The sequence below is a fragment of the Amblyraja radiata genome, chromosome 5 (genome assembly GCF_010909765.2).
Source record: "Amblyraja radiata isolate CabotCenter1 chromosome 5, sAmbRad1.1.pri, whole genome shotgun sequence".
In the NCBI taxonomy this organism is placed as follows: Eukaryota; Metazoa; Chordata; class Chondrichthyes; order Rajiformes; family Rajidae; genus Amblyraja; species Amblyraja radiata.
This window is the reverse complement of record NC_045960.1, coordinates 90,639,903-90,652,123: the sequence shown is the minus strand read 5'-3', so window position 1 is coordinate 90,652,123 and position 12,221 is coordinate 90,639,903. Positions and strand designations below refer to the sequence as shown.

Sequence of the window (12,221 nt, the reverse complement as noted above, 5' to 3'; positions counted from 1 at the left end):
ATGAAAGCATTTAATATCTTTCATCACACCTTTCCACTCACATTTTTAAAAAGTGCCCAAGCCTTGCCTGTGGCAGGTATGATATTATTAAGGCAGGTGCAGGAACCTGGCAACCTAGGATGACGTAGAGAAAGAAAATGTAAGGAATGGCCACAGTGCAAGTTCTGCACACTGGCAATTGGGAAGTTTCACAGCCAATTGGATGCAGAATGTGCAATTTAAAATAATGTATGAGCAAGCCTCTGACCATCAGTGCTCAGATTTTACACGACTCAGATCAAACATTGTGTTAAAGTGCAGTTGGTGTCTGAAAGAGCTCGGAAAGATGTTGCTGATCAAAGTGCGAGTGCATATTACTTTGTCTGCCCTGGAAAAGCTGTTCAGTCACAGATCTGTGAGAGGCGCGCCCTCTGCTGGGAGTCTGCTGTTAATGCCGGGGACAGTATATTTGCAGTCAGTGAGTGTGCAGAGGTGTAGCGAATCGCTGCTGGGCTGGTGTAACTCTGTTGCAACCTAAGAACCATCCAGACAGAGAGGCTTTGGCACCTTGATGCATCAAGAGTTTCCTGAGCATTCTAATGTTAACAACTTCCCAATGTTTTTCAAAGTTTTACTTACTTGACAGCCTCTGCCACACTATTGGAGGTGTGCCCTGACAGGGCATCGTGTAGGTTCCGGATAAAGTAATCCCTGTATTCCTCCTGGAGTGCCATGAACGTCCCACCCATCACAATGAACTCAACCTTGTCCACACTGTGTCCTAATTGCTTCAACTAAATGGAGGAAACGGAAACAGAGTAAATTAATATTGGGTTGAATTAACCCAATTTAATGTTTTGCGTGACTAAAATACATCAATGAAACACGTTTCGGAATAAACACCACTTGCTTCTGCAAAACTGCCCCAAGATTTATGTTTCCACCATATCAACAAAATAACACATGCCAACCCAACTATCATATTAATAGTACCACTGACTTTCCAGCTTCCTGACAGGTTCAATTAAAAGACCTCCAAGGTCAGAACTACTCGAGCGACGCAGGTGGAGACTAAAGAAAGAAAAGAGTGAGCGAGGTGAGTTGTTCGCAAGAGCGAACATGGTGGCTGCAGAGAAAATGAAATTGGGTAAATGAGCAGGGTGGTCGAGGGAAGAAAGACATGAATGGAACACAATTATAAAAAACCTCTAGAAGATACTAAATCTCTTGTTTATTGAAGTGTAATATTAAAATGGTGGTGGTTCCATCGTCTTGGATATTTCTCAATCACTTGGTCTGTCATGCACTGGAGTTAAAAAGCAGCAACTGAATCAAGGAACATTGACATATATTTGCTGACGAGAAAGACGACACGTCTCCACATACCTGCTCCACACGATGCCTCGTCTGTAAGAAGGGGTCATATCTTGCACGTATGGCTCGCATTGAGGTTGGCTATTCAAAGGGAACAATGACAAAGATATAAATGCAGCCAATTCAAGTTCCAAAAACAATGTGAATGGTTAGGTAGCAATAAAACAAAACTACAGAACTTTTACTAAACCTTTGTTGTGTGCTAACCAGGGAGTGGAAAGACAATACATGATTACAATCAGGCCATCCGTAGTGTAAAGATACATGTTAAAGGGAATAACGTGAATAAAGTTTAGTGCAAGATAAAGTCCACGTGAATAAAGTTTAGTACAAGATAAAGTCCAGTAAAGTCCGATCAAAGATAGTCCAAGGGTCTCCAATGAGGTAGATAATAGTTCAGAACTGCACTCTAGTTGTTTAAGAAAGAACTACAGATGCTGGAAAAATCGAAGGTAGACTAAAAAGCTGGAGAAACTCAGCGGATGAGGCAGCATCTATGGAGCGAAGGAATGGGTGATGTTTCAGGTCGAGACCCTTCTGAAGAGATAGATGCTGCCTCACCCGCTGAGTTTCTCCAGCTTTTTGTCTACCTTTGCTCTCTAGTTGTTGGTCGGATGGTTCAGTTGCCCGATAATAGCTGGGAAGAAACTGTTCCTGAATCTGGAGGTGTGCGTTTTCATACTCCTATACCTTTTGCTTGATGGGAGTGGGGAGAAGAGGGAGTGGCCAGTGTGCGACTCTTCCTTGATTATGCTGGTGGCCTTGCCAAGGCAACACGAGGTGTAATTGGAGTAAATGGAAGGGAGATTGGTTTGGGTGATGGTCAGGGCTGTGTCCACAATTCTCTGCAATTTCTTATGAAGTCTTGGATGAAGTTGTTTTTTGGTAAAATGTATAGAAAGATGATATGCCCCCAAAACTTTAGGCAAGTTATCAGTGCTTTAATGAAATATATAAAAACATTAATATAACCGGAAAAATGAAAAAATGAAGGGAGCCAAGTAGTAAGTTAAAAGAGCACAAGAGCAGGAGCAACAATGTGTATAGTTCATGCATGTGTGAAAGGAACTTTCTTGTAATATTTTGCAGAAACCGAGTTATCAATGCATAGCCAGAGTTATCACTGAAGGATTAACAGGTTAGTGGCTACTATCGGTTTATCTGGTGATTCACGGGCAATACTCGCAATAGCCTGCATGATGCATTGGTAACAGCTGGGAGGCAAAGATAAGCCCACACAGAGGTGATGCTCCAACACGCACCGAGATATCTAAATAAACAGTTAATTCAAATTACTGAACTGGTGTATTTTCAATCAGGACATTTTTATGGTTCTTTGCTCAAAAAAAATAGTTTCATAGCAATAATCACTGAGCATCAGTACATTGTCTGGCAATCTAACAGGCTTCCTTACCTCATATCCTGTGTATGACTGGGTTGAATATTCAAAGTCAGAATCAGGACCTCCAGGGCAGTACCTAGAGTTCACAAAACAAGTTTACAGACACTGTAGAATGGGCAGAAGTTTAAATGACTGTTTTGATTCTTCTTCTCCTTGCAAGTTATTGTCATTTACTGTGACTTTCTGCTCAATCAAGAATACAGGTTTTGTAAATTAATCCTCTTCCTACTTTTGACAGTCAATGCCAATTCCAGTTTGCTTGCTGATCACTTTCACCGAGGAAATTAATAACATCCATAAAATTATATCAAAATTTCAGAACTGAAAAAAAAGACATTTTAACCACAAACATCAAAGCAAACAATTAATTTAAAAACATGTACATTGTCCCTTGTCGTCATTCCCAGGCATTCAAATGAATGGGCTCATTGTTCCTGAACCAGTTCTAACCTCGAGCATGTTCACTGGGTAGATTCAGCAGTGTTACTGCTTGGGCATTCTGCAAATTGACATGAAGTGCAATACTGGGGAGTAGCTGGGAGAAACGGCAAGTCAATATCAGGGGCTTCTATATTTGAACAAGAGTTTCGAATTTCCCGATAGTTGTATGGAGTAAATGCCAGCAATTTGGCACAAAACTACTGCCCAATGTTTTCTGGACCTGGAGAAGCAACAAATATTTAGTACTGAAGACTGTAGGTATGTTACAAAAATTACCTTCAGCGGCGCTGCAGTTATGTCACTGCCGTGTGCACGACTTTGGCGCCTTTGAGGCGGGGGCGGGGGGGGAGCGGGATTAAAATACCGTTTTCTCCTGCCTGTCCGAGATATATTTTCTCGGGCTACTACCTGATGCTGAAAAATCGTTCCGACTGCTGTTCTCGGAAGTTTTTTTTTTAAAAACTGCGGGACAATTAAATCGCTGGAGTAAAATAAAAAATCTACTTCTAACGCCATCAACGGGACGGGTCTCACGTAGGGAACAAAACATAAGGTAAGTCGTATATTTTACATATAAACTTGCTTCTTAGGATGACCTTAATACAAATTTCATCGGCGAAAATGTGATTAAGGCCCCATACGAACCGGCAGTGTTTTTCCTGCCGATATGGGGTTTAAATTCACCGCAAACCGCAACGTTCCAAACGATCGCGTTCCACAAAATCTCACTCGCAAGATGATTTAAATGGCCATTAATTTACAGGAATTAAACATTAAATTCCTTCCATTTGGCCTATAAATTCATGACAATGAGATTTAAAAATCATGTTATATTGTGAATTCTTGTGTGAATGTTATTTGGACACTTAGGCTATTTAAAAATGTTCACTTTTTCATTAAGAAATGGATAGATGTTTAGATCTAGTAATTGAATTTTGTAATAAGCTACAATTAGGTAACTAACTAATTATATGCTTTAATTTCAGGTCATTCAAGTAAGATTGTTTCATATTTGTTTCAGAATGCTTCAATCTATAATAACTGAAATTTTCATTCAGTTCTCTTAATTTTTAAGAAAGTTATGGGCTTTTGACTGTCCTCGATCACAGCTTTTGACTTAAGTCAATGGAAAAGCAATAGGGAGCAAGATGATAATTTCCGAGTATGAAAATGGCCATAACTTTTTTAATACTGATATGAAAGTGAATTAGGTGTCAAATTAAACTTCTTTTTTGCTTTATCTGATGGGATAAATTGCAGACTTGATTTTTAAAATCTCAAAATGTTGTAACATTGCTAAAGACTGCAGTCATTAGTGGAGTGTCAAACTATTCTAGTTTCAAGGATGAGGTTTTGGCAAACAGGTTGATTGAAAGAATTGGGGCAGGTGCAAGGTAACTTTATGTTCAAAGGATGGGGGACGGGGGGGAGCAGCAGAGATCGGTGGGACCCGGCAGGGTACCACCTGCTGCCACCATGTGCAGCGGCAGGTGGAGGACATGAATTTTTGGTGAACTTTTGTAACTTTCTCTGTGCCAGAACCAGGGCGACTTGTATACAGCCTAGGTGAGGTCTTTGCATGCTTTTACTGGGTTGCATGCAAAACAATGCATTTCACTGTACCTAGGCACACACGACAATAATGTATCATTGAATTGAGTACTTACACACAAATATTTCCTGTGAAAGTGATGTGAGGGCATCGGTGTGGTTTACACATCACTGCGACCACAGCAATCTGTGAAGGGAAGAGGCAGAATTAATTAGAGGTAAAGAGCAGCGGCGAATTGGATATTATTTGAATGGCTTAGAGCTCAAAATGAAAAAATAAAAATAAATTACTAGAAATATGAAATAAAGGCAAAATATAACAGAGTGAGCAGTATTTGACAGAGAAAGAGTTAATGACATAGCTGAAAAATTATTTTATTTTGGTGACCATTCCCTCAAGAAAGATGTGTGCAGCTAACATCTGTCACTGCATCCAGAAAATAAATGCCCAAGAAAATACAATAATAAAATGGAAGGATGCAAACAGATACACCAACTCAGAAGATTTCTACACTAGGAAACAAAATAAAGCTCCAGTTCAACCATTTAAGAGCTCAGATATTAGGACTTGCTCAGAACTGCTGTAGTTTTGGGAGCAACAGCAGCAGGAGTTTAGCAAGAGATATGACTGATTGGCTCTAGCCCAAGTGGGAGGAGAGAAGTGAAAACAGTTAAAGTAGAGGCCAAGGACAGGCAGACTTTACTCAGAACTGCTGTAGGTTTGGGAGCAACAGCAGCAGGAGTTTAGCAAGAGATACGACTGATTGGCTCTAGCTCAAGTGGGAGGAGAGATGTGAGTCAGTGCGGGGAAAACAGTTGAAAACTGAGGAATTTGGTTTGTAAATTGGTAAATCAGGCAATTTATCAGTCAATTTAAGCAAGACGGCTCTTAACGAGTGGCAGTGAGTGAGCGGCCTTGTGAGGGAAGTGTGAGTCTTTGACGAGGAGGCTGAGGAGAGGAGACCACGCAATACGCTTGAGAGGTAGAGACGAAAGAAGGAGATGTCAGGCAAGCTGATTCAGTGCGATGCTTGCAGTATGTGGGAGGTCAAGGACACCGCTGGTGCCTCTGGCTGCTACAAATGCGAGAAGTGCATCCAGGTAGAGCTCCTGAAGGGCCGTGTTGGGGAACTTGAGAAGCAAGTGGATGACCTCCGGTTCGTCCGAGAAACGGAGTCGTTCCTCGACAAGTCCTACAGTACGATTGTTACACCTAAGGTACTGGAAGAGAGAAGGTGGGAGACAGTGAGAACGGGAGGGAAGCATGGAATGCCAACGTCCCCGGGTGTTGTACCTCTTGTGAACAGGTTCACCCACTTAGAAGCTGTCGGGACAGAAGAGGTGTTTACACTGGGCGGCGGACTGGCTTGTGATGCGAATAGGGCTGTTGAGCCAAAACCAAAAAGGCCTAAGGCAGGCAACGCCATTGTAGTGGGAGACTCCATTGCGAGAGGTACGGACAGGGGTTTCTGCAGCAACAGACGGGATGCGAGGATGGTGTGCTGCCTTCCTGATGCCAGGATCCAGGATGTCACGGACAGAGTGCAGAAAATCCTCAAGGGCGAAGGTGAACATCCGGAAGTGGTAGTGCATGTCGGCACAAACGATGTCGGAAAGAAGGGGATGAATATTCTGCAGCGTGACTTTAGAGAGCTCGGAAAAATGCTGAAAAGCAGGACCTCCAGGGTTGTTATCTCCGGTTTGCTTCCAGTTCCTCGTGCTGGCGAGAGCAGGAACAGGGAGATACGGGACCTGAACGTGTGGCTGAGGAACTGGTGCACGGGGCAGGGATTTAGATTCTTAGATCACTGGGATCTGTTTTGGGGTAAGGGGGAACTGTACAAAAGGGACGGATTGCATCTTAACAGGTGTGGGACCAGCATTCTGGCAGGCAGGTTTGCCACTGCTACACGGGTGGTTTTAAACTGAATAAGGGGGGTGTCGAATGAGATAGTGGAGGGTGGAGTTAAAGGGAAAGAGTTTCTTAAATGTGTGAGCGTAGAGACAGAGGGGTGTAAAATGAGGGTAGAAGCAATAGGTAGCAAGGTGAAAAGTAAAAGTGGCAGGCAGACAAAACCAGTGCAAAAATCAAAAAGGGCCACTTTTCAACATAATTGTATAAGGGGTAAGAGTGTTGTAAAAACAAGCCTGAAGGCTTTGTGTCTCAATGCAAGGAGCATTCGTAATAAGGTGGATGAGTTGAATGTGCAGATAGCTATTAATGACTATGATATAGTTGGGATCACGGAGACATGGCTCCAGGGTGACCAAGGCTGGGAGCTGAACATCCAGGGATATTCAATATTCAGGAGGGATAGAGAGAAAGGAAAAGGAGGTGGGGTAGCGTTGCTGATTAGAGAGGAGATTAACGCAATGGAAAGGAAGGACATTTGTTTGGAGGATGTGGAATCTGTATGGGTAGAGCTGCTAAACACTAAGGGGCAGAAAACGCTGGTGGGTGTTGTCTACAGGCCACCTAACAGTAGTAGTGAAGTTCGAGATGGTATCAAACAGGAAATTAGAAATGCGTGCGACAAAGGCAAAACAGTTATAATGGGTGACTTCAATCTACATATAGATTGGGTGAATCAAATTGGCAGGGGTGCTGAGGAAGAGGATTTCTTGGAATGTATGCGGGATAGTTATCTAAATCAACATGTAGAGGAACCAACGAGAGAGCAGGCTATTTTAGACTGGGTATTGAGTAATGAGGAAGGGTTAGTTAGCAGTCTTGTTGTACGTGCCCCCTTGGGCAAGAGTGACCATAATATGGTTGAGTTCTTCATTAGGATGGAGAGTGACATTGTTAATTCAGAAACAATGGTTCTGAACTTAAAGAAAGGTAACTTTGAGGGTATGAGACGTGAATTGGCCAAGATTGACTGGCAATTAATTCTAAAAGGGTTGACGGTGGATATGCAATGGAAGACATTTAAAGACTGCATGGATGAACTACAAAAATTGTTCATCCCAGTTTGGCAAAAGAATAAATCAGGGAAGGTAGTACATCCGTGGGAAATCAGGGATAGTATCAAAGCGAAGGATGATGCGTACAAATTAGCCAGAAAAAGCAGCATACCGGAGGACTGGGAGAAATTCAGAGACCAGCAGAGGAGGACAAAGGGCTTAATTAGGAAAGGAAAAATAGATTATGAAAGAAAACTGGCAGGGAACATAAAAACTGACTGCAAAAGTTTTTATAGATATGTGAAAAGAAAGAGATTAGTTAAAACAAATGTAGGTCCCTTGCAGTCAGAAACAGGTGAGTTGATCATGGGGAACAAGGATATGGCGGACCAATTGAATAACTACTTTGGTTCCGTCTTCACTAAGGAAGACATAAATAATCTGCCGGAAATAGCAGGTCAAAGAAGTTGGAGGAATTGAGTGAAATCCAGGTTAGCCGGGAAGTGGTGTTGGGTAAATTGAATGGATTAAAGGCCGATAAATCCCCAGGGCCAGATAGGCTACATCCCAGAGTACTTAAGGAAGTAGCTCCAGAAATAGTGGATGCATTAGTAATAATCTTTCAAAACTCTTTAGATTCTGGAGTAGTTCCTGAGGATTGGCGGGTAGCAAACGTAACCCCACTTTTTAAGAAGGGAGGGAGAGAGAAAACGGGGAATTACAGACCAGTTAGTCTAACATCGGTAGTGGGGAAACTACTAGAGTCAGTTATTAAAGATAGGATAGCAGCACATTTGGAAAGTGGTGAAATCATTGGACAAAGTCAGCATGGATTTACAAAAGGTAAATCATGTCTGACGAATCTTATAGAATTTTTCGAGGATGTAACTAGTAGCGTGGATAGGGGAGAACCAGTGGATGTGGTGTATCTGGACTTCCAGAAGGCTTTCGACAAGGTCCCACATAAGAGATTAGTATACAAACTTAAAGCACACGGCATTGGGGGTTCAGTATTGATATGGATAGAGAACTAGCTGGCAAACAGGAAGCAAAGAGTAGGAGTAAACGGGTCCTTTTCACAATGGCAGGCAGTGACTAGTGGGGTACCGCAAGGCTCAGTGCTGGGACCCCAGCTATTTACAATATATATTAATGATCTGGATGAGGGAATTGAAGGCAATATCTCCAAGTTTGCAGATGACACTAAGCTGGGGGGCAGTGTTAGCTGTGAGGAGGATGCTAGGAGACTGCAAGGTGACTTGGATAGGCTGGGTGAGTGGGCAAATGTTTGGCAGATGCAGTATAATGTGGATAAATGTGAGGTTATCCATTTTGGTGGCAAAAACAAGAAAGCAGACTATTATCTAAATGGTGGCCGACTAGGAAAAGGGGAGATGCAGCGAGACCTGGGTGTCATGGTACACCAGTCATTGAAAGTAGGCATGCAGGTGCAGCAGGCAGTGAAGAAAGCGAATGGTATGTTAACTTTCATAGCAAAAAATTTTTTATTTTATTTTATTTAACCTTTATTTAACCAGGATAAGTCTCATTGAGATTAAAAATCTCTTTTACAAGAGAGTCCTGGCCAAGACAGGCAGCAGCACAGTTCCAAGGATTTGAGTATAGGAGCAGGGAGGTTCTACTGCAGTTGTACAGGGTCTTGGTGAGACCACACCTGGAGTATTGCGTACAGTTTTGGTCTCCAAATCTGAGGAAGGACATTATTACCCTAGAGGGAGTGCAGAGAAGGTTCACCAGACTGATTCCTGGGATGTCAGGACTGTCTTATGAAGAAAGACTGGATAGACTTGGTTTATACTCTCTAGTATTTAGGAGATTGAGAGGGGATCTTATAGAAACTTATAACATTCTTAAGGGGTTGGACAGGCTAGATGCAGGAAGATTGCTCCCGATGTTGGGGAAGTCCAGGACAAGGGGTCACAGCTTAAGGATAAGGGGGAAATCCTTTAAAACCGAGATGAGAACTTTTTTCACACAGAGAGTGGTGAATCTCTGGAACTCTCTGCCACAGAGGGTAGTCGAGGCCAGTTCATTGGCTATATTTAAGAGGGAGTTAGATGTGGCCCTTGTGGCTAAGGGGATCAGAGGGTATGGAGAGAAGGCAGGTACGGGATACTGAGTTGGATGATCAGCCATGATCATATTGAATGGCGGTGCAGGCTCGAAGGGCCGAATGGCCTACTCCTGCACCTAATTTCTATGTTTCTATGTTAAAGCTCCAGTTCAACCATTTAAGAGCTCAGATATTAGGACTTGCTCTCCATGAAGTGTGCATGTTTTTGCATTTCTTTGGTTGCTCAGAACTTGTATCCTTACCCCACTGGCTGTTCGTACAGGTTTTGCCTTCAATTTTGGCAACAAAACCTTTTTGTACTGAGGAGGCACAGCTGCAATAATGTCCACCAGTCTGGGTTGCGAGGTCAGTCCATATTTCGACGCAGTCTTTGTTTTCATTCTGTTTTTAAATTAAAATGAGGGGAACAATATTAATTGACTGGATATAGAAACAAGGAACCGCAAAAGAAAAAAAAATTCTGGAATAACTTTCGGCAGCTACTCGGGAAAATTTGAATAGGTGACGTTTTGGGTCTGGACCCATTCCTCAGTTTTCCCGACCCAAAGCACCTATCCATGTTCTTTAGAGATGCTGCCTAACTTGCTGAAATACTCCAGCACTGTCTCTTTTTAACATTAATAGGCTATTTGAATAAAAACCTTCAGATGAACCTGAAAGTAACCCCAACTCCACTGGAATCCAAAATCAGCAGCTAATTAAGAATTGGAAATTTGTAGTGACATATTGCATTCCAACTTACAGTATAAAACTCAGAACGGAGCGCAAAAACATTGGAAGACCTTGCATCAACCATGGTTGTTCAGATGTATACAATCTAGCTATGCTCAAATTTATAATCTCTTCCATCTTCAAGGATCCTTTTTTTAAATACTGCTCTATTTTTTCTATGATGGACATGGAGGTCGAGGGCTTCTACATTTCTCCATCCGGAGATGCACACTCCTTTCAGGTGAAGCAGCTATTCACAAAGACTATCAATTGAGGGCAGTGCACTGGTGCCACACTTGAAAGGTCAAATGCAGACAAAAGAGGATACAACGAACTGAAATAACTCAGCAGGTTACCCTTCTTCAGGCCGAAACATCCATGATCCCGCGGGAGAACAAAGAAGGGAAGAAGATTGAACTTTTTTGCCTTCCATCACAGTGAGGAATTTGGGGGGGAGTCGCTGTGGTGGATGTTCACGTTAGAAATTTATTTGGGTGCCTTGTTACTCTTTATTGGCCTAAACCCTTCTTCAGACTGATGGGGGGAGAAGAAAGGAAAAAGGAGGAGGAGGAGCCCGAGGGCTGAGGGAGAGCTAGGAAGAGGAGACGGCAAGGGCTAACAGAATTGTGAGAATTCAATGTTCATGCCACCAATAAAAGTGTTACTAGTGTTTAAAAAATGTTGAGAATCTCTCTCCTGTCAATCATGCCATGATGGCCACGCCCCTTCCGGTGGGTAGGGGGGGGGAGTGATTATAAAACCCAGACGTGTGGGTGTGGTTCAGTCTCTGCAAGATGGGGGAGGGAGAGGTCACGACTCTGTCTGAGCTGTGAATCAATTGAACACACTGAATGTCGACTGAACGGTGAGTGTGGTGTTTATGTGCTGTTTTGTGGTGTATTGTGTGGTTTTATGGTGGTTTCACCCGGCTTGAAATGGTATGAAACTGCATTTGAATGTGGTGGCCTTGCACCCAGCATGAAATGGTATGAAACTGCATTGGTATTTGGTGGCCTTGCACCCTGCTTGAACTGGTATGAAACTGCACTTGAATTTAGTGGCCTTGCACCCTGCTTGAAGTGGTATGAAACTGCCCTTGAATTTGGTGGCCTTGCACCCTGCTTGAAATGGAATTTCAAGGAATAGCCGCGTCAACTATCAGCCCGCCAGCCGTGAGTGAGCTACCAGCACAACAGGCTTGAGTGACTGAGCTGCCACCCCAAGAATCCATTTGGCCCACAATGTCCATACTAGCCCTCTGGAAACCAGTCCCTTCAGCTCACAACACCCATACTAGCTCTCAAGAAAGCCCCTCCACACACTGACCACCCATATTGGAATTGGTGGAGAGGTAGAATATTGCGTTGAGGGACCAGCCCTCCCGTGTGAACATGAGACCCAACGGGTCCCATTAGTCTAGTATAATCTTAAAACTGGATTTATACCATCTGATGTGATATTAGAAAGCACTTTATAACAGAGTCGTGAACTTCTGAAATATTATCTCCAAAAGCTGTTAAAGGGAATGTCAAATAAACATAAATTATAATTCAGATCAATAGATGTAGGTATGTTGCAAAACATACCTTCAGCGGCGCTGCAGTTCTGTCGCTGCCCGTGTGCGCGACTTTGGCGCCTTTGAGAGGGGGGCGGGTTTAAAACACGATTTTCTCTAGGCTATTGAAATCGAGGTTGTTCAGCCGCTGACGAAAAATCACTGTGACATTCGTACGCTGCAGCTAATTTTTAACTAAATCGGGT

At 42.9% G+C, this 12,221-nt stretch overlaps 1 protein-coding gene across 1 annotated transcript in view; it reads right to left on the bottom strand.

The window, feature by feature from the left end:
- Positions 1–12,221, bottom strand: part of elp3 (elongator acetyltransferase complex subunit 3) — an 80,639-nt gene that overhangs the window by 57,922 nt on the left and 10,496 nt on the right. Inside the window, exons 3-7 of the mRNA XM_033021721.1 lie at positions 9,992–10,130; positions 4,864–4,934; positions 2,768–2,831; positions 1,366–1,434; positions 619–773 (exon numbers count right to left, since the gene is read on the bottom strand). Of these exons, the coding sequence (XP_032877612.1) occupies positions 619–773; positions 1,366–1,434; positions 2,768–2,831; positions 4,864–4,934; positions 9,992–10,130 (498 nt within the window). The remainder of the gene's footprint in view (positions 1–618; positions 774–1,365; positions 1,435–2,767; positions 2,832–4,863; positions 4,935–9,991; positions 10,131–12,221) is intronic.